Source organism: Haliaeetus leucocephalus, unplaced genomic scaffold (genome assembly GCF_000737465.1).
Source record: "Haliaeetus leucocephalus isolate CR32 unplaced genomic scaffold, Haliaeetus_leucocephalus-4.0 Scaffold656, whole genome shotgun sequence".
Classification (NCBI taxonomy): Eukaryota; Metazoa; Chordata; class Aves; order Accipitriformes; family Accipitridae; genus Haliaeetus; species Haliaeetus leucocephalus.
The window spans coordinates 1,796,124-1,818,214 of record NW_010973092.1 but is presented as its reverse complement, the minus strand read 5'-3'; the positions used below and the strand labels follow the sequence as shown (position 1 = coordinate 1,818,214).

At 38.7% G+C, this 22,091-nt stretch overlaps 1 protein-coding gene across 7 annotated transcripts in view; it reads right to left on the bottom strand.

Annotated features, from left to right (window-relative positions):
- AFF4 (AF4/FMR2 family, member 4) overlaps positions 1–22,091 on the bottom strand; it is a 54,835-nt gene that overhangs the window by 7,939 nt on the left and 24,805 nt on the right. For 5 of the 7 annotated variants that reach the window (XR_775106.1, XM_010578809.1, XM_010578811.1 and 2 more), the window contains exons 6-21: positions 19,140–19,176; positions 16,762–16,810; positions 15,388–15,408; positions 14,775–14,829; positions 13,756–13,793; positions 13,229–13,391; positions 11,748–12,665; positions 9,352–9,440; positions 7,951–8,188; positions 5,676–5,773; positions 3,872–3,935; positions 3,585–3,721; positions 3,112–3,183; positions 2,312–2,405; positions 1,103–1,146; positions 11–234 (exon numbers count right to left, since the gene is read on the bottom strand). Coding sequence is in view for 6 of the 7 variants with exons in the window: in XM_010578809.1 (XP_010577111.1) it covers positions 11–234; positions 1,103–1,146; positions 2,312–2,405; positions 3,112–3,183; positions 3,585–3,721; positions 3,872–3,935; positions 5,676–5,773; positions 7,951–8,188; positions 9,352–9,440; positions 11,748–12,665; positions 13,229–13,391; positions 13,756–13,793; positions 14,775–14,829; positions 15,388–15,408; positions 16,762–16,810; positions 19,140–19,176 (2,341 nt within the window). In the remaining variant the exon portion in view is untranslated. Of the gene's footprint in view, positions 1–10; positions 235–1,102; positions 1,147–2,311; positions 2,406–3,111; positions 3,184–3,584; positions 3,722–3,871; positions 3,936–5,675; positions 5,774–7,950; positions 8,189–9,351; positions 9,441–11,747; positions 12,666–13,228; positions 13,392–13,755; positions 13,794–14,774; positions 14,830–15,387; positions 15,409–16,761; positions 16,811–19,139; positions 19,177–22,091 lie in introns of those variants that run through there. The other 2 variants (XM_010578814.1, XM_010578813.1) reach the window with 2 other exon arrangements.

Sequence of the window (22,091 nt, the reverse complement as noted above, 5' to 3'; positions counted from 1 at the left end):
CAGCCCTTACCTTTCTGTTCTTTAGACAGCTGTTCGGCTTGGTCCCAAATTTCAGTGGCATAGAGGAAGTTGGACGTAACTTGGACGTAGCTGGCTGCCATCTGATGGATCCTCTGGGGAATCGTCACCGAAGACCCGCTCCCTGAAGGGTTGGCTGCCCCGGAAGAGTAATTTCCTGAATTCCCTGGAGACAGCTTTGGAGAGACTGGAGACGGCATACCGACAGGCTTGCTGCTTATCCAAAGAAAAATATTAAACTGTAAAATGCATACATATATGTACTTCAGGCACATCATGCTGTAAGATGCCCTCTAAGACCTCTCTTCCCACACCTCAGGGTGCGAGGTGCTAAAGCACTCCCACTTTACACATCAAGAAGTCAGGATTTGCCCTTCAACAAATGAAATGCACAAGCTGGTAACAACTGCTGAGCATCCTCCAGTTCTTAACATTTTAGCTTCACGGCCAAAACTTAACCACCAAACCTCATCATCTTTTAACTCAATAAAATCTTAAATTCATTGTTTAAATAAATTGAACCTTAAAGAATAATAATTAAAACATTTCAACTACATGGTAACTATACTGCCGTAATATTACACTTTCAGATAACACGATGCACATCTGAAATGCCCTCCTAAAACTCACAGAGTAATCTATCAAAGGTCTATTGTTAAGTTTTAAAGAATAGAAGTAAATTGCTATACTATGGAACAGACAATCCTGAAGTACTTGTAACCTTCTGGGCTTGCAGCACTAATAAAGCTATTGTTTTGAGGGGAAAAGCATTAAATAAAACAACAAAACTCACTGAGATAGGCGACTTGTGTGTTAGTGACACACTGACCCTTTTTTTTTTTTTTTTTTTTGCAACAAGGAGTTGCTTGACAAACTCTCTGCAGAGCACTATCACAAGCAGCAGTCTTCCAAACCTTTTATGAGAATAATTATGCAAACGTCTGAATCAAAATCTACACCCTTAGAACAACCACCCCAACACTTTAAAGAGTGAAAAGCTACTCTTTGAGCACCCCAGGCACACAGTTTATGTAGAAAACTAGTTAGAAGTTGAGAAATACAGGTAACAGCTTTTACTACTTACCTTCCCATACCAGGTGATGGTGCTTGAGAATTATTATAGGAATTCTGTTTGAGGAAAAATAAATTTGTCACATGATTTATGTTCATACTTTAACTAGTTATACTTCATCTGGTTATTTAATTGGTTATTTTTGACCAAATTAATTTTTGTAGTTTTTCTTTTAAGCAATAACCAACATTCTGAATAATATCAAAGTAAATTCAAATTTGGGAAAATATCCTTTTTTACTGATGATTAAGTCACGAATTAAGGGATTATTTTAGTAACACAAAGAAGGCCACTAAATATATATATATGATTGGAATAGTCCTCTGTTCTAATCATTATATCCCATTGCCTCTTACGAGAACGTTTTGGTTTCTTCAGCCCATTAATAGGAAGAAATCTGTTATTACTAGCATTGAACAATTAAAGATGTCTCAAAAAACCAGAGAAGTCAGGCATGTGATGAGCCTGTTTCCTCTTAGTATTGATAGCTGGAAGTTTCAGAGAAACCCAGTGACATTAGCTACATACCCCCAAGTGTTCCTTTGAAAATCTCAGTTTGGATTAAGGCCTGACTAACATTACAGAAGTAACATAACTGTTTTTCTCATCTGCAACATCTTGATTCAGATAAATTCATTCAAAGGACATCTCTCAATCTCCTTTCCCTGACAGCACTTTTAAATCAGTTCCACAGGAATTTAGATAAATTCACTGGGAGGGGTGAATTAAAAACAAATATCTAACAGACCACTGCAAACAACAAAAATTCAGAAAGACCAATTTGGTTTTGAATTAGAAGTTGGCTCTGGCGCCAGCTTTTGCGAAGGCTGAATAGCTGCAGCCCATGTAATACACCCATAGATCCTGAATTCCCTTAAGCTTAAACATGAAAGTGAAGTTTCAGATTGTTATATCTGCAGCAAGAAAAAACATTTTTAAATTCTCCTTGAAGCCTACTAAATTTATTAAAGAAGACAAAAGCTCAATCAAATTATTAATAGAGAGCTTATCATGCTAGGACCAGTAGGGTTATGACAGCCATGCTGTGTCTTCCCAGTTTTAAACTACTGAACTTTAAAATACTTTCAAGGTCCAGCTCTGAATAGGGTATATTCCAAGTTCACATGTAGCAGTCTGAGAATTGGATTCAGGAATTTTAAGTGATGTAGAGCTTTAATTTGATTAGGTTTTAATATTTTAATAAAATACATATGCAATTACCTTCAGATGTTCAGTCAGAGTTTTAGAATATTTCAATGCACTTTCCTTTTTCAGTTTGAAAAGCCTTAGGTATAGTAGAGATTGGCACCGAAGACTGACCAAAGACAGAATAACAAAACATTTACAGTTAAAGTCAAGTTTATCACAACTGACTGAAGTTCAAAAAACTAGCAGCTGTGTCTTTAAAGCTTTCTCTGCCAACTCTCAAGTTGTAACTCAACTAAAAAATCCATAAGCACCTTTAAATTCTCAAGGAAATAAAAATAGTTCTGTGTGCCTTAAGCTGAAACTATAATTTTCAGTGATCTGGCTAATATAATCCAGTTCTCAACTTAGAAGACAACACTAAGTTACTTCCTAGACAAGGAGTTCATTTATTTTTTGCTTGTGTCAGGACATACTGAGATTCTGCCACGGCCTCCCCTTTCTTTTCCACTTGACACCAATTGATTCTGGTCCTCTACACCTGCTGCAGCCATTTCATTAATCTAAGAGGCTAGTGACAATTCTTTACAGCCAGTCCAAATTTTGACTTATCACTGGGTGTGTACATAGGAAGGACTCCCATCCCTTCTGCTGTTACTCCTTAATATTTCAAGGACTTGGCCCTTGTTGTCAACATCCCCTCTGCCCCAATTTCCAGTAATCAGATACACAGCATTAATCTTCATGTACAGCCAAGTGGAAAACTCATATATTTGGTTCAGAAACACCTGAGAACTCAGTGTAGTACAGCATTTCATGTAGATAAAACATTTGAAATTAATCAGTGCATTGTAGTAAGTTCAGAATACACATACCAAAGCACTGCTAGCCTTTTATCTGCAGCCGTAGCATCCGGTGCCAAGTAATTCTTCAGTTTCATAGTGTATCTACAAAGACATCAAGGAAACAACAAAATAAAGACTACAGTATCATTTATCAATCGCAAAACACTACCTTTCTTATGAATTTCTAGTTTCAACTGTCTTCACCATTTCAGGAACCTCTCTCAGACCCTAAGCAAAATGCTGGCTAGGTAGTAATTGAAGTAATTTTGCTTCTCATGTGTTACACGTTGTAGAGAGACTCCAAGAACCTTAGCAGAAAGGATCTCAACCTTCACGAAACCACTTTAAGTCTCAGCAACTGGAACTAGTAAGCGATCCAGTTTTATTAGAGAACGATAAAAGTTTTCAAAAGCTGGCGGCAAAACTTTAGTAAATCTAGAAGCTCCGATTTCCAGACCTCTTTCCCACCCACTTGACTTTTGTATATGCTTTGCAATGCTTACTTGATTAATTCCACAGTTTCTGAATACATAGGGAACGGGGACTTGGATTCCTGAGCATTTTTCTCCAATGCATTCCCACACTCAATGAACGACACTACAGCATCTAGGTAGTACACAGCCTTCTCAAACCTGTCAGACTGAGGAGATTGGAAAAAAACTTTTAAGGACAAAAAACAGAGAGGAAGTACAAGAAAGCTCCAGTACAGAAGGGCAGCAAAATGGCAAAGGCAGTAAACAAACCCCAGTACAATGTGCAAACATTGGATAAGTACTGGAGATTTACTTACCAATGCATCTGCATTATGTTTTAACTTCTTTGCTTCTTGTAAATAATGATCAGCTGAGTAAGTCCTGCAACAGAGGACACAAATTTATGGACTCAGCCCCATCCACATTGCATTTCCTTTTTTGACTGAAGTTCTTAATGTTGCTAAATTTCCTATCTTTTCTGTCTAAATCAAGTTACAGGAGCTACACACTATGATAAAACTGTTTAAAAAGTTGTGAAAACAGTTAACCAGTATGATTAGTTGCAGTATGATAAAATTGTTAAAAGTAGTTTAAATTTAGTTCTCTAGTTTCAGGTAATTCAAAACAGTATTTCAAGCAAATTGGAAGTACACATGACTTGGTTAAATTTATTGCATTTGATAGCCAAGCAAACCAAACGCTTGACTGACAACAGGAGCAGGGGAAAGAAAAAACTACAAAATTTGAGAACAAATTAATCCAGCACCTCCAGGACTGGCATTACTGAGGGTGTGAAATGGTTAAAAACTATGATAATAATACAAAATAAATCAAGATGCATTCAGGTGTTAATTGCTTTTGCTTAGCCACCCAAGACAATCAATGCTAAATTACTTTCACAACTAGATGAGAAGGTAATCATAAAAGTGTAATTATACATTTCAATATATTAACATATTACCTATGAGTTGATTACAGTTTGAAATAAATTCTCCCATCCATCCTATCTTACTTGTCTAAGAATTAAAGGTATCTGAAATCAACATTTTTAACTGTCCACTTACAGGAAATTGATGTCATTACAAAGCAACAGTTAATATTAAAAAGATTATATACCTACAAAATTAGTTCAATCAGTTCTAGGCCCAAGAAATCCTAAAATGTATCTATCATAACCATAAGGTTATAACACGTCACCATTCCAAAGCAAAATGACTGTTCCTTGGAGGGTGCTCTCATTATGTCTTCCTATACTTCAATACACATTCAGATTTTTTTTTTTTTATCTTATCTCAATTTCTTGGCCCTGTTTTGTCTTGGAATAATTACAAAATCCCCACAAACTATTTTGTCCTAAATGATTGATAGCTTACTCTAATCATCAAATTCCCTCAGCTTTCTTTTTTTTTGTTTAAGGAATAACTATCAGGAGAAAAACACTAACCAGCTCGCTTGCCCACTTCCGAGTATTTCTTAACCAGGAAGCTACTTTTACGTTTAGTAGAAACATAATTTTATCTGTGAAGTGAATTTAAAGAACAACAAAGAGAAATGCTTTAAGAGCAAGCGTTGTGCTGAGATTTGAATTGGTACAAGTGAAACCTCAAGTCTGCACAAGACGGTAAAATACTGGTTTTATTTTCTTCTCAAGATACTTTCTCTGACCCCACAGGATTAAAGCCCAATCCTGCTCTTATGGATCCGGAATTTCAAAAAACGATGGCTCCTCTTTACTATCAATGACCACAATCTCCTGACTGTTGAGAAGAGAACAGGCAGATAGGTAGTGGCAGTGTCCTGCTAAGGTGAAAAGGCCCCATCAGCACTTAAAAACGGAACAACCTGAGCTATTTAAGTCTACTGCGTGGGCTTTTTATGCTCGGCAGGAATGCACAGGGCAGGCTACAGTTCCCCCTCAAGGACTGCGCTGCCTGCCAAGTAAATGGCAGAGGGAGCAGTCAGACAAGCACACCGCTGCAGGAACAAAGCGCAGCTCTCCAGAGTGTGAGCTTGGCTTAACAGCTTCTGTGAAGCAAAACGACAACTCTGCTCCGCAGGGAGCTGGCTACACTCCGAGATTCACAGCCCCACAAAGGGAAAGGCACCTTTTGCGGTTCTTACCTATCATCAAAAACAAGTTTTGCTCTTCTTGACTTTGAACTTTCCGTAGACTGAGCAGATGCAGGAGGGCAGTTTGAGGAATTGTTCAGAATCTTTTCCTGAAAGGAAAATTGTTGCCAAATAATAAATTTAAAGAACAGTTAAATCTCCTCCGGCCTTCAAGAAAAGCATTTGTTGTATAAATTTCCTCCATGACTTCACACTTTATATGCAATAAGGTCAGTTTTGCAGCTGCTTTAGCTGCCATTCACAACAGACAGTAACACAGCTTCATGAGGCTTTCACCTAATGCCAGCACAGAGGTACACATAGAGGCTGTAATCAAGCTCCTCACTAATGCACCAGGAGATCCCCATTAGAGGAAGTAATGCAGCCAAGGCTTTCTAGACACACCCGGGTCCAGGAAATCCCTCCCTGAATCTCCCATGTCACTGTTTCTAAGTCCTGTTTTTCCACTCTAACAAAGAGATGATGAATATTTTTATGATTTCTCATTTCTATCAATAATACACTCTGCTGAATGTCTTTGCCTTGGTGGAAAAAAAAAAAAAATTGGACGGATAAGCATCATCTTCAGGGAGAAAAGTTAGCGGTCTTCACAACACACTGTCCTTGCTCCTCTGTCCCAGCTCGACATGACACTTCAGGCTAAAGACTGGACACTAGAAACATTCTGTGAATCCTAAGCGAATCCATTTTTAGCAGCTAAAAAGTTTAAAACAACTCCCCAGCTTCATATGTGTTTTCTGCTCTCTTGATTTATCATGATCAAAGGCCATCTATACAGATGTATTTCATAACCTACATTTATCAGATTATTGCTAACCAGAAGGATCCTGGAGCTGCAAGGCACCAGATTTGCACAGCAACATACTATCTACCATTGTAACGTAGAAACAATAACAAAACATGCAGTGCAATGCAGGAAGAGTATATGCTACTTTAAGAAAGGCATGACTAAGCATATCTGAAGTATAAAATGATAAACATCTCACAAATTAACAACTGGCTTAGGGACGTTTCTATACTGATGAATAAAGAAAGGGCAAAGCCTCAGCCTGTAAGGTAAATTCACTATCTATAGTACCTGGAAGTGTTTTACACAGCCACGGATATACGCAACCCTGCCAGGCTTCTAAAATCTCACGGTATTAGCATCTGAAGTAATACAGCGTGTCACCCAGTTCAGTTGTTCATGAACTCCACCCTGATGACTAAGTTACTTTCTGCCATCGCTAATGTCTATTTGCTGCTTTACTCCTCCCCAAATCAACTATCTTTCTGGAACATTTTCAGACTTTGCTTCTAAGCTTTTCAGAGACTACAAATCCAACTACTGAGGTTTAGCAGCTCCTCAAACTACTGGAGCTTCCACAGCCTCTCGGAGGCTTTGGGGCTTTGCTGCAGAGAGCGCGGAGACAGCCGCGCCAGCACCTGCAGCACACATTGGAATCGCAAAGACAAAGGTGAAATCCCCCCCAGTTAAACGTACTACCCTCAAGATTTGGCTATACAACAGAAACTGCTCATCACAGGTATTCAACAACATACTCTCAGATGTCCTCACAGGCTAATTTCTGTCCAGTAATACACATTTCTATACTGATGAAAAAGCATATTAAAATTTAGTGACCTAAGAGTACAGTTTTCCTATAATATTTTTAAATTCCATCACATCTAAGTATCTTCCTAAATTAAATCTCTTAAAAAACATTTTCTGCACCATCTTTATAACCATGTTTTCTCCACTCTAACCACAGAGAGTGCTGTACATTCCCGAGCTGGAGTTAAAATAATCTTTCTGCGGTCCTACAATGTCATTAAATGAGAGCTATAGTTCCGCACCCTAGCACCGAGCGTGGGCCAAGCTCCTGCTCTCCTTAAAAATCAGGACAAGATCTGTATCTGCTCTGACGAGACAAGAGTAACCTCATTGTTCCATTTACTGTTGTGGAAACAGCTTTCTAGTGATATTTCTTATGAACAAATTAAACAATAAATAAGCATCATCAGTAATCAGAAGATGACTAAACACATTTCACTGATTAACATAAGAATTTGGGAGGAATAAGCATTAGTATTCCATGATCTCTCCCAAGTTGTTTTCTAATTTATAGACTCCCAAGGTACTTAAGCACCATGACATGAAACAATGCATATCTAAAACTAGTTACATTTTAACTTGAACTGCCAATTATTGTTTAGATCACACTGAGCATGTCAAACTGCAAAGCAAAGAAACAGGCTTAAGGCATTTACAGAATAAGCCCTTTACCTTGGTTTCTTTAGCACTGCTAGAACCCTTCCCCTCCGTCTTCTTTTGTTTAGAAGATGAGCTGCTTTTAGTGCCACCACTACTCTCCTTGCTAAGGTTGCTGCTGGACTTTAAGGATGATGACTGACTGACCGTCCTCTTCCGGGACCCGTGTTCTTGCTTGGAATCTTTCTGCAGGACTGGGGCAGCAGGAGACGGCAGTAAATCCTTCTCTTTAACAGCACTTGGCTTTGAAGACCTGGACAAAATGAACAAATTCAGGTTTTGTGCTTCTTTCCTTAAAAAAACAAAACCCAAAAAAACCCCAAAACCCAACACCACAACACTTTAAAAAAAATTTTTAAATAATAAAAAAAAAATTTTTTTTAAACAAACAAGATTTTTTATTGTTAGACCTAGCAAACCAGATATGGAGGAAAAGAAAGAGAATAATCATCTGGTGAATAGGTTTCTACGAAGCCAGATTAAACTCGTTTTCACCATTTTATTTGTTCTGACCTGAAAACACAGCAGACAAGTTCTAACCATAAAACCACATCCCTACAACAGTTCTTAAAAAAACACCCTAAACACTTACAACACAAGAAACTAATGCCAATGTTAGCGCCAGCCTGTCTGTTGCAGACTAGTCAGCCTAACAGCTCAGAAAAAAGATGGTCCAGATAAATATTCTCTGGAACCCAGGAAACTGGAAAGCCTTCTCAGTGTAGCCTTTCAGTACACTCTTACCTTGGCTGCTGAGGACTACTGTTGGCTATTCCTGGCTTCCCATAATAATTATTTCTACACAGTATTTTTATAAAATCATATAGTTTCATTTAAATTAAATGTCCTTCAGACAACTGCACTGACGATCAAGCAAATATCAGAAATAACAGGTAAAAAAGCATAGTCAAGCTAGAAATGCACCCGTTCATTCTATATCTGTTTCCTAACAAATAGTAAGACACTGTTTAATTCAGAATGGGCAAAAAAGGTTTCTAGCATCCAACGTACTGCAGCTTCTCACGTATTTGTAATTTGGCAGTTACTCACTATATAGAAATATTTTCCATGACATAATTATACAAGTTTTGGTATAATTTTTTTGCGAAAAACCAGGAAACACATATTCCACAATACACCAACCCTTCACATGAGGGATTACCTTACTTCTGTTAAGTAAAACAATTGTCCTTGGCCAATGTTTTTGGTTATGGAAATTAATTTCCACCAACTACCAGCAGAAACTCTGAAGTAAATCTGTCTGAAGGGTAAGAAACAATGAAATTGTACCCAGTGATTAATAATGAAGAAACACTTTGTTGGGGGTGGGGAGGAAAAGAGGGGGGAAGACAGCCACCCATCTTCTCCTTGATCACCTTGAGCCTTCAATGTTGAAAACATAGCCAAGATACTCACTCCCTACTGCTAGAAGTCTTGTGTCCTGATGGAGCTTTTTCTTCCAGTTTTGTTTTCTTGCTTTCACTGGCTCTGTTTTCATCCTCATTCTGAATAAAGCAAACAAGAAACATCCAGGCAAACATCCACATTTACAGCTTCACTGGGAGTGGCAAACGTTCCACATTAAGAGACTTAATTTAGCAGGCATTTTGCAGTGTACAGAATAAGATATATACAGACCACAAAAACATGCCCTACAACATCTAGCCCATATCAAATATTTGACCAGACCCTGATATTGGAACATAACGAAAACCAAAGTCTGGCTTCTAAATTACCAACCTGCATAAAAGAAGTAGCAGCTAAGTTGTTCGTTTTAGCACAAACATATTATCACCATGAAACACTGGAAAAATCTGCTAAAGGCTTCACTAAGAGATCAGGAGACAGATTTTATGTTGTGGAGCCTAACATAGGTTAGGCCACAGTGAATGTCAGGAAAAGGTAAAAGTCTTACAGCCTATTACAGTAAGCTCAGAGACTTGAAGACTAGACTTTTATATAAATTTAATCCTAAAGTCAAAGGGTCTTGAAGGTAAATTTCTAAGCTGTCTTCAGCAAGCACTGGAAGTATCAATACAGTGAATAAAATGGAAAAGAGGGCCTCACAGAAGAAGTCATCTGGAAACATAACCCAGGTTCAAACCCAAAAGGTTTCATTTTTGTTACACCAATGCTGCAACCCTGAGCCTTATCATCAAGGAAACACATGAGCAAACAAAGTGTAGAAATCAAGTGGTGGCAGCTGCACACCGAGCACTCACAAACCTAAAAACTGGATGGGTGGGGGGAAAGGGTGGGGTTTTCTTTAGTTGCCTCAAACAGGCTTGCATCTTCTCTAGCATGCACCAGTAAGCATCAGAGTAATCTGAGGATTCAAAACCATTAACAACCAGACTATTTGCTGAGATAAAGCCTAAATTTAATTGATCTTGCCAAAGCTTTTTGGTTTAGGTGTAAGAGCACAAATCTTTAATGCTGTAACTCCAAATGTGTACTGGTCAAAGAAATAAAAGTCAGTGTATTCAGAGCCATTGCAAGCATGAGTGCAATCCCATGAACATTAGGAATCATACAGTAACACTTGCAAAAAATAATTAATCACTGTACTGGTCAGAGTTATTCCTGTTTTACAAAGAAAGCTCATACTTTCTCACTTCATTTCCTTACCCAGAGAAAACAGGAATCTTAGTTAGGAACAGTACAGGAGAAACCTCTGTTGGCAGTTACATGTCAAGTGTCCTAGATTACACTAATTTCAGCAAGTGATCAAGTTTACTTAGGTTGCTCAGTAGGAAAACTGGTTTAACTGAAATTATCTACCTCTGGAAAGTCAAATGACTCTCTGGATGATATCATATAAACCTTTGATTTCCACATGTCAACAAAGTCTTACAACCACTGCCAAATCCCTGTCAAAATGAAATTTTCAGAATGAAGTCCAGAGTAGCATGGCAATTTTTGAATCCCTGGACCAGGACTTCACAGTCCTAACTTCACAGAAACCAGAAATTTATAAAAACTCATTGGATCACTGAGTTCATCTGACAGCTACAGGTTTGCTCTTTATACAGACTATGTTCTCAGGTTTCTAAAAGCAGTTTAAAATTACACCACCAACTACTTCTTACCATTCCCCTCTCCAAGAGTATTACTTCTATTCAGCTCCCCCACCGATTCCTGTCTATTTTACTGCCCCCAGGCATTTCAACTATAAATAAAAATCATGGAAGATGAAATGCTTTTTCAGGAAAGATTAAATAGCATTATGGAGAGATCCCTCTGCTCCCAGTAAAGCAGCACCCCTGAGATTATGGTTTCTGCTGCTGCCATGCCCCAGGCCCATCCTTTGTCCTGGCAATATGTAATTGCATGATTCACTGGTTCAAGGAGCTGATCCAGCTGAAAACTGGCTCCCTCCCCCCCCGTTTTTTTTTTAGGTTTTTTTTTTGGCCAGGTGAATTTTCCATTGAATCAGCTGCCTGACCTGGGCTGCAGCGCAATAAGGGCTGCTGCCAGATCAAGCGGAGGCATGAGAGGGCAGGATGCACTACTCAGAGGTACAGAAGCTGCACTACCTCCACAAGCTCTAGCTACAGTGCTAACACTCCTACTGGTGCAACCTTCTCCCTTCCCCTCTTTGCTAAAAAAGAAAATCCCAGTAGTCCCTACTATAACAGCACAGGGATGATCAATGTGTTCTGCATAAAACAGCTAGCCAAGGTCATCTCCTAAATTGCTCAGAGTCACTACATTGAGGTATGATCTGGGCTGCTGGGCTACACGCTTGACACCAGTAGCAATCCACTATGGGGCTGAAGTAACAGGTAAATCTCTCGCTACAAAATTATCACCTGCTTATGTTTCCTTTTGCCTTTTGTGGAACTTTTGTCAGACGGCTGCTTCTGGGATTCTCTCGCGTGCTTCTCTGGCACGTTTTTCTTTTCCACTTTGGGTGCATCAGCATCCTTGTAAGGCTTCCCTGGTATTCTTGATAAGAGGCTCAGGTCAATCTTCACAATAAGTGGGTACCTTTCATCAGGATCACTGAGTGGTGAAAGAAGCTCTTTCTCTTCCATAGGAGAGAAAATTCTTTGCCGAAAAAAGCCGTCATCCTCCTCCATGGAAGATTTAACAGGAGTCCTATTGCTCTCAGAGTATTTGGGTGTTTGTGATGAAGGAGGCAGGCTCTCATTTTCATCTGAATCAGAGGATGAGGTATCTGTTTCTATGAATTCCCTGGATTTCTGGGCAGATTTGCTTGAAGCCTTGTATTTCTTTTTCTCTGTTGTAGGCCGAGGGGAAGATTTGGGCTCTTTCTTTATATTGGGTTTTCTGGAGCCCTTTGTGGCTGCCTTATGCCTGTTTGAAGGTATATTTGTTGCCATGTCTACTGGGGTTTCACTTTCTATTTTGAGACCTCCTCTAGGCTCTTCAATAGATGTCTTTTCTGCTTTCTTGGGCTGCTTTTTACCTACAGTCCTCCTCTGTGTTGAGCTGTCACTTTGGGCAGGTGATTTCTGCCTGCCGCGACTGCTCTCCGAGCCCTTTTGGGTGGGTTTGGAATCTCGCCCCGGTGTAGAAGAAATCGAATCCTTGGATCCGCTTTGATCAGTGTACCCGCTCCCTGTCCCCTGATCCCGTCCCTCTTTTTTGTAGCCTTGGGACGATGGGATATTGCTGTCCACAGAAGAAGCTGGTGACACTTTATGTGAATTAACTTTGTTCAACCAGTTATCCAGTTGCCACTTGTTTGTTGGTGGTGGCTCTGGCTAAAAACAAATAAAAAAACAGCATTAGAAAAAATATTTCACATTTCTTCCATCTTTTCCATGGGACAGCTGTATTATGCTGCATGCCAAAGCAAGAGGCACACCAAAAAACCTGTGATAAATAACAAATGAAAAATAGGTCGATGAATACAGGTACAAATAACAGCTCTCATTTTTCCTTCACCTGGAGCAACTGCTATCAACAGGCAATATTTGCTGCCATAGCTTTCCAGGCTAAAAGCCTGCAGTTTTTTAAGGTACTGTTACTGCATCTAACTTCCGCTCTCCAACAGGTAAAAGTGGTACCAAGTGGTAAAAACTTACTCCAAAGTGCAAAAATCACCTCAAATTCAAACATCAAATACATGCTTATATAGAGAATTGTTACCATATCCAATTACAGGTACTTCAGCAAAAGAATAGTCCGTCTTGAAAATGATCCCGTGTTTGTCAGTCTATTATTTTCTTTTTTTAAAGAGTTTAAGAATTAATCTTTTCTGCTTTTAAAACTCAGGATTAATGCCAAGCTAATGAAGACAGCCCAAATACATGTCAGATCCTACCTCAGGGGATGCACTCTGTGATGGTTCATTAGCTTCACTATCACTGGAACTGCTTTCACTTTCAGAGTCAGACCCTGAACTGCTTTCAGATCCACTATGGCTGCTTGAGTCATCCCTTGAATTATCTGCTCCTTCACTGTTATGCTGTGAAGGTTCAGAATTACTGAAAACAAAAATGAGGAAAAATCAACAAACACTCCCAAGGCACAAACATAGCCTAGAAGTCCTTTCATTAGAAAGAATAAAATGTAATATTTTAATTAACATTTACTAGAAAATTCAACATAATTGAACAGTTCACCCCAGAACCAAACAACAGCCTTTGTTTCCGACCCCCTTCCCAAAGTGGTTAGCTTAATTTATGGGATATATGCTATTTAATCACTGATTAAATTCTAATCACCTTTTGCTTTAACACAAGACAAAAGACAAACATGAATTTTAAAAATAAGATCAAGTCAAGAGTGCTGACTGGGCTGCATATCACCACTCTGCTTTTTATGCTGCAATCTACCAGGAATGCCTACCTTCCAGGTGTGCTCCTTGGCACTGTCTTATCGCAGTCCTGCAATTAAGAAAAAAAGCATGAAGCTTCTAGAAGTTACTTTAGGATTGTATATACAATTAAGTTGCAAAGCATCAATTTAGAGCCTTTAAATTTTTTAAATTATTTAGCCTGAAGAGCATCTTAATTCAGTACTTGAAGCAGTTTAAATAAGCATTTTCCTTATACAGAAAGAAAAAGTTATTTTCTCCAAGTTTTCACCACAAATCTATTATCTGAGTCCTACATATTCTGACTACAGTTCTAAGAGTTCCTATTTCCAGCACTCACTGATGCCATGTTTCCATCTTTTTGAAACAGATGATTCAACATTTTACAATGCTATTCTTGAGATGGCCAGAGTACTAGGAGTTAACCAACTACATGTACTATCTCAAAGTTTTCCACATGAACAAAATCAAGCACTAGAACTGGGAACAGGAAGAAAAGAAACAAGAGAGGAATGTGATTACTGCTGCGTAGCACAGACTCTACAAGTATTTTTAATTTAGCACGCTAAATGCCATTTCTGGCAGAAGCTGCACAAAGTTAATATTGACAAAGAGGAAAAAAGAGACTTTTCAATAAAAATAAAGGTGCTGCTATACTGCCAGTTACAGATATAGTATCCCCTATCATCCCAAACACAGTCCCAAGCTACTAAATGGCAGAACATGAAGGGTTCTATCTTTAAATGGTGGGCCTTTACATATGTTTTAAAGTACACTATTGCTATTTTATGTTCAGAGAAAGCCCATTCGAAATCAGTAAAACAAGATTTTCTAGATAAAAGCATACTGTTTTCACAAAACAGATAATTTTCCCCAAGTTTACATTTAGGAATACCTGAGGTTTGTCTAAAAACATTCCATTTGATTTTTGTTTCTTAATCGTAAATCTCCTCTTAAGCTGCTCATTTTGCTGTTGGAATATTGAACACTGCTGCAGTACTGAACCATGAATGCATTTTTTTTTTCTGAAACTCTGATTGAATGAACATACCTGCTCTCCATCGCTGTCTTCGCTACTGCTAAGTTTTAAGTCATCTTTCAACATACTAAGTAAAAGGGAGAAAGTGAGACAAGTTTTTCCACGTACTTTAATTACTTTCAAAGCATTCTTCTATATTTCAACATGCTATTGTTTATACTACGAAGTAGGCTGCGTGGGTGATATCCACAAGATGCCATTCTAACACTTAATGTTTAAGAATCATGAGTTAAGTCATTCTTTAGAGAAGAATAAGGATTCTAGTGCTTTGACTCCCCAGTTCACTGTTAAATTTAGAAAGGAAATTTGACACAATTTACTAATGTGGGAGGAGCTAACTTGTGTATGTTCAAATTCTTATACACAATGGCCAAGAATACTGTTTTAAATAGAATCAAGAAAGCTAACACTAGTGGCTGTTTCCTGTCTCGTGGCAACAGTGCAACTGTTCTAAGCCATAGTTATTTTATTATTATACAAAGCCATAATTATTTATGGTAGTCATACATACACACACTATTTCACAATACTGAAAATATGTGAACACACTGAAAACATATAGCAGCGTACAAGGCCTTTGTGCTTATTGAAAAACATCTTTGATTACAGAAATAAAACATCTTACTCTGTCTGGTTCGATTCACATCTGGAGAAAGAAAATGAGAAAGGATTAAAAGTCTAATACTTCTGAGTTTCACAGTATAGCTGTTCTACTGATGATCTGAAAAGAAACACCAGGCTCTAGGATCTAGTTCCTTAAATATTTCTCATTGCTATCCTTTCACAAAAGATGCATTTATCTCCTTTTTAAAGTTTTTTTGACCAGATCAGACTTTTTTTTAAAATGATTTAAAACCGTATTGTCACAGTAAACATCATCTCAACTTTCTTCCTATGCATCCCAGTTCAACTCATGTCCAATGCTACCTCCTCTTCTTAGATGTTCTCACATTCCCCAGCTATCGGAAATAGCACAGTTCCACCTTAGTGGTCTATACTGCTATGACAAAAGCAAAGCCAAATGGTGAACTTCTATTTCTACCACTTGTTGAACTGGCTGCATATGAGCATCTTCTTAAACTACATGTTTTTGGGAAACTGGCTGTAAGTGTACAATAATTGAGGGGGGGTTCTTTTTGTTCTATTCCCTTCCCATAGGTCATGTGCTTTTTAATCTTGCCAATACTGTAACATGTGCACAGACCAACAGAAGAACTAGACTTCATTTTGTGATTGCATTACAACAAATGTTAACTTAGAATAACAAGTTTTCAGAATCTACAACCACTTTCATTAAACACACAATCAGCTGGTAAACCTTTATTTTCACGGACGTATTAGTTTGGATACAGTCTTTTAACAGCACATAATTGATATTCAGGTATGAGAAAGGTGGACTACAGTCATCTAGAATATTCCAATTGCTTTATATTTTTTCTCCCAGTTGCATGATTGACAAAGTAAAATGTTGGGTTGGTGTGCATAACTAATAGAAATGTTTGCCAGTCAGTTAAGAGGCTGAGTAGAATGAACTTAACTGGATCCCAAACATAGTTTTCTATCTCCTCCAATACAAAACAGTTCCCCATCCTGTCTATTTGTGCAACTGCTACAAGCTGCTTCCAGCTGACAGCTCTGCAATGCACGCGTTTGCTAAGTCCCGTTTCATCTTGCCCCTTCTTATCTGCTGATACCTTTCTAGTTCACAAGCCAATTCCAAGGTCTAAACTCTTGCACACCCATCCTGACAACTGACAAGAAAACAGGGAAATGGAAAGGCAGCACAGTGTATTTGTTATTCATTCCAATGTGCTGTATTTGGTCTGCTGTCCTAGAAAATAGCTGCTTAAAGATGATCCCCTTCTTCTGCCAGTCAAGGAGAAGTATGCTACAAGAGTCTGTGCAAGAACTGACACATTCTAGTAAAAGAAACAGCTATTTTCCAAATCTCTTAAAAGTAGACTATTGTTTGAAAAATGTTTTCTCAACAGCTACTTACGATTTGGATTGATGACCATTGGATGTTTTTGATGAAGGATTATATCGTTCTAGAAGAAGAGAAAAGAAATGCACAGTTGAAAACTCAGCCAGCAAAATAAGTCACTCCCAAGTGGCCAGAAGTACACACTCTTGGATGAACCAGCAATGGCTGCGTAGACAGGAAGACCTAACAACTAGCTGACGTGAGGTACAATCTCCCACAGACTGAAGTGAGCGGATGCAGAGACAAAATACTAAATACAGCGAGTAATTTAATGTATCGGGCCTGCGTGGCAGGTTTTGGTAGCGGGGGGGGCTACAGGGGTGGCTTCTGCGAGAAGCTGCCAGAAGCTTCCCCTACAGCCGATAGAGCCAAGGCCAGACGGCTCCGAGACGGACCCGCCGCTGGCCAAGGCCGAGCCCAGCAGCAACGGCGGTAGCGCCTCTGAGATAACAGATTTAAGAACGGGGGGGAAAAAGTTGCCGGGGCATAGAATCTGCAGCCGGAGAGAATATGTGAAAGAACTCTGCAGACCCCAAGGTCAGTGAAGAAGGAGAGGGAGGAGGTGCTCCAGGCACCGGAGCAGGCATTCCCCTGCAGCCCATGATGAAGACCACGGTGAGGCAGGCTGTCCCCCTGCAGCCCAGGGAGGCCCACGGTGGAGCAGATATCCACCTGCAGCCCGGGGACGACCCCACGGTGGAGCAGGGGCCAAGTGCGGAGTCCTCCTCCCCTTGAGGAAGGTGTGAGGAACCGACCCCAGTCCCCACTCCCCGTCCCCCTGCGCTGCTTGGCAGGGAGCAGGTGAAGAATTCGGGAGTGAAGCTGTGCCCGGGAAGAAGGAAGGGGTGGGGGAAGGTGTTTTAAGATTTGGTTTTATTTCTCATTACCCTACTCTGGTTTGATTGGCAATAAACTAAGTTAATTCTCCCCAAGTTGAGTCTGTTTTGCCCGTGATGGTCATTGGTGAGTGATCTCTCCCTGTCCTTATCTCGACCCGAGAGCCTTTCATTTTATTTTCCCTCCTCTGTCCAGTTGAGGAGTGATAGAGCGGCTTTGGTGGGCACCTGGTGTCCAGCCAGGGTCAACCCACCTCATTTAATTAAAAAAAAAAAAAAAATCTAGAAAATTATTTAAATCATTGCTGTCTAAACAAACACACACTTAATTTGTTATTAATGGTGTGAAAAACTGTTTTGTTCCTATCAAGATTAATCTATTGCCTTCTATATGTAGGATACAGGATATAAATCAGACTGTCAAGCTCTGACTTCTTTCAGCATCCCTACTTAGCTTTTCAGCAGATGAGCAATGTTTAGATCCAGAAATCAAACTCAGAAACCAAATCTTACACTAGGAATACATACTGATATAATCTGCTTTTCAGTCTCGGAGTGGGGGGTTCCTTCCCTTTTCTTTAGTTCTGGCAAATTGCATAGTTCAACAGAAACAATAACTGAGGCTGTTAAAAGTTTCCAGAAAATTCAAACAGGAGTTAAAAACTGGTTCTGTGTTTTGACTAACCTTGCCTCTCTATTCACACACCTGAAGATCAGTTGCTCCTATAACGTAAGTCAATGGTTTAGCATTATGGAATTAAGTTTCAATTTGTTTCCTTAATTCCCCACTGCACCAGGTGTTTAGATTAAGCTGCTTGTGAATATCTAAGAATAAACTATTCTTCTTTTACTATTTAATCTGTTTAATCACTTCAAGAGGGAGCAGAAAGAGTTTCGGAATGTAACAGCACAACTCTAATTCAATTTTACCTGGTATGTTACCTGTGCTAAACTATTAATTTCAGTAATATTCAAAACAATGTTACAGTTAAAGAGAAATAAAAGCTGCTTTTATCTAAATCCTGAAAATGCATTCTGGGACGAGAAATTAAAGGATATTACTATGAATATTACTATGTGAGTTCTTGACCAGATCTCTAATTTTAAAATGACAAAGTGAAAACTAACAGTGAAACTGCAATGTTCTTTTTCTATTGAAATATAAGCATAAGACTATTTTGGTTTCTAGTGTGTCCCCAGCAGTGAGTTGAATTTTTTAAAGGTGTTTTGTTTTAGTACTCAGCTATTTTCAATCAGATCAACCGTGAAGGCATTTTTTCAAGAATTAGAAACCGTGACAATTTTTTTTTTTTTTCCCTAAAAGATAGTAACAACCTTGACAACTTAGTCTTAACTTTCTAGATCTCAATAAAAAATGCAAAAGAAAATCAAGCAATTGTTTTACAGATTAAAACTTGAGAAAGTACAGAAATCTTAACTTAGACTCCATCCTATGACCAGTCTGGAAAATCTCATTCTCTAAAAAACGTGACATACTAAGAATACCGAATAACAACAAAAAACCTAAACATATTACAGGAAGTTTAATATACTTACTCTGTTCTCCAGTGCCAAAACTGGACTGTTGAGACTCCTAAGGGAATAAAAGATCACAAATGTTTTTTTCACTAAGAATTTTAGCATATCAAAAAACATGCTTTAAGCAAGGTATTCTTTCCACTTAAAGGATGGCATCTGACCTCTAAAAAAGGAAAAAAAAGCCTAACAGCAAAAGAGAAAGAGTGATTCTTTATCTGGGCCCCAGCTCCTCTCACCAGCTATAACGGCACAGCCAGCACTCTCCTCTTCCCGAGCTCAGCATTCCCACTTGCTTGGTTTTAAGGAAGGCCATGTGCAGTTGTACCACGTGATAGCTGGAACTCCAAAATCCCTAAGCAACTTCCATAAATCCTATCTTCGTGTATGTTTAGCATGGAGAGGAATCATTCAGTATGTTTTTCTTTATCTTCCCTATACATGGAAAAGCTGTGCTGCTAGTTTTATGTATTTTCATTCAAATTCTTTTCTCAGCATTTTTCTTTTTCAGGCACATACAGCATCGTGGTGGACAAGCAATAAGTATAGTAACAACCTATCACCAAAAAAAAAAAAAAAAAAAAAAAATCTCAGCTACAGAGGAGCCTAAGAGACAATGAAACTTAAAGTCTGAACAGCTCTGCACACTCTGCCCAAAACCCTGTTCTCGCAGTGGCTCCACGCGAGTCCCTGGGAAATGCAGCCAGGCACAGCTGGCCAACACATGATTCCTTCTCCCCAAGGGCCAGATCTTCACGTAATCAGACAATTCACTTGTATAAAAGCCAATGAACAATGATAGCAACTTCCTTTGATACATAATGAATCTGTTACCTATAAATCTAGGCGTGAAAGATGAAGCCTTGCAAATTTTAGCACTTGTATGATCTTCAGTATTCCCATTCCAGAAAACCCAGTTCTGACTCCCAAGACACAGTAGATTATAATTTTTTTTGAAATCCTAAAATACTGTTTTAACAAACAAATATGCAGAGGCTACCGAGTTACCGAAAACCTACTTCTAGGCTAGGGTGCCATTTTAAAATAGGACCTTCCTGACCTCATTTTAAAATGAGGACAAATGCTGGCTCCATAAATAAAAACTGAAAATATTTGACTCAATTCATAAAGTTATATACACAAATTTTACTTAAGTGCTCTGGCAATGGCAGACCAGAATTACAATTCAACAATGAATTCCGGGGTTTTTTTGGTATACCCATGGACCAGTGTTCCCAAACAGCCAAGTCACTAAGGTGCAGCAGTTATATACACAATTTATAGAATTTAGTTTTTTAAACACACAAAAGCTTTACAGAGCAAAGTGCACTTGGATATTTCTAATTTCCCTGAACTTTTTATTTCAAAAGTGAAAACAGTTGCAATAATGCATTGAACACATATTTTGTTGATCGGGAACTTGATAAGGAACTTTCCTTGTAAGGTGTTTCAAAAGCCTCTAATCTTTATTAATTGAAAGAAAGGAAGGGACAATAAAAATAACATTAAACTATGTTTAAAGTGCAAAGCAAAGATGGAGAGAAGCCTTGTGACTTCAACAGACGGCAGCAGCTACACTTCCTTCAGAATAAAAACTGATTTTTATCTTTTACGTAGGTACAAGGAGTGCAAGTGTGACTCCCTGATTGCCTTTTTCCACTGTCAGCTCAGACAAGTTGGCTAACTGTAAGTCAAAAAAGAAATAAAGACCACACAGTAATCAAACACCACATCTACAGAGCAACTGCACTGGGGTGAGCACAAGATGAGGAACTGGTACTCGTTCTTACCAATGCCCGTATCAAAAATTCTGCAGAAAGCACCTGCCTAATTGCTCACTTTAATCAACTTCCTATTTCTAAGGATAGTGCAGTCTTCCAGTTACATGCACTTTAATGAGGTGTTATGTTTAAGTGTGCAACTTTTTCCAACTCTCTTGCCACCTATTTTGTCTTTAAATACATATATCTTTAAGAAACTCAGAGACTAAAAAAAAAAAAAAGCTATACTTTCAACACCAAAGTTATTTACAGCGGTATCTTCTAAAGGTCTACTTCAGAAAGAAGAAATTAAAAACAACTTAAAGGAAGGAAACCCTTTTAACCAAAGTGTAATAGACTGCTGAGGTTAGATAGTGAAGACACTTAAGCAGGAAACAAAATCGCAGCTTGTACTCAAACACAAGAACTATGGAGAGAGAAACACTCTCCAGCTGGATAGAACAGCAGTTGGGTACCGAATTCTCATTTGTAGGTTACCAGCTTGGCTGTGGTCCCAGCTGTGGTGAATGGGACCCATTTCCATTTAATGTTTGAAATCTCAGGTCAGATCTCATTTATGTTTCTCAGAAGAAAGTTTCTGTATTACAGCGGAAGAAGGGACCCGACTGCTGGCCTTCTCGGTAACTCCAGCACAGGGCAGACACTGAACAAACCTGGAGACAGAATCCACCTCTTCAGAGATGCCTTGAGGTCACTGCAGAGGTATGCAGGTACAAAAACTGCCAATGCTTTCACATTGCTTTGAAATGAAAAACTTCCACCCTCTAAGAAACTGCTGGGGTTTTTAATATATTTTACAAACATGCCAGTATTTTTGGAGTTTTTGACTGTGAGCCCATGGCTTTAAAAAAGTTATACAGGATAAAATTATAGTGTTAGGTCATTGGATATCAGTTTTTATCAAGACTTCGGAATCTACTTTTTTTTCACAGCATTCATAAAACCTTCCCTGACCTATTTTCATGAAGTTTTATCATCTGATTCAAAGACTTCCTGGTAATTATTAGATATATTTATAGTAACATAGAGAGGCCCCTGGGTCAGGAGTTTGTGTCCCTTCAAGCTACTCACTGTCTACACATAGGGAAAATCATCTTATCCCAACAGTCTTACAAATAAAACTGACACGTCCATCAAAGGAAGCTTAATTTTATGTGTGCAGGCAAAACATACCAAACTTCTGCACACAAGA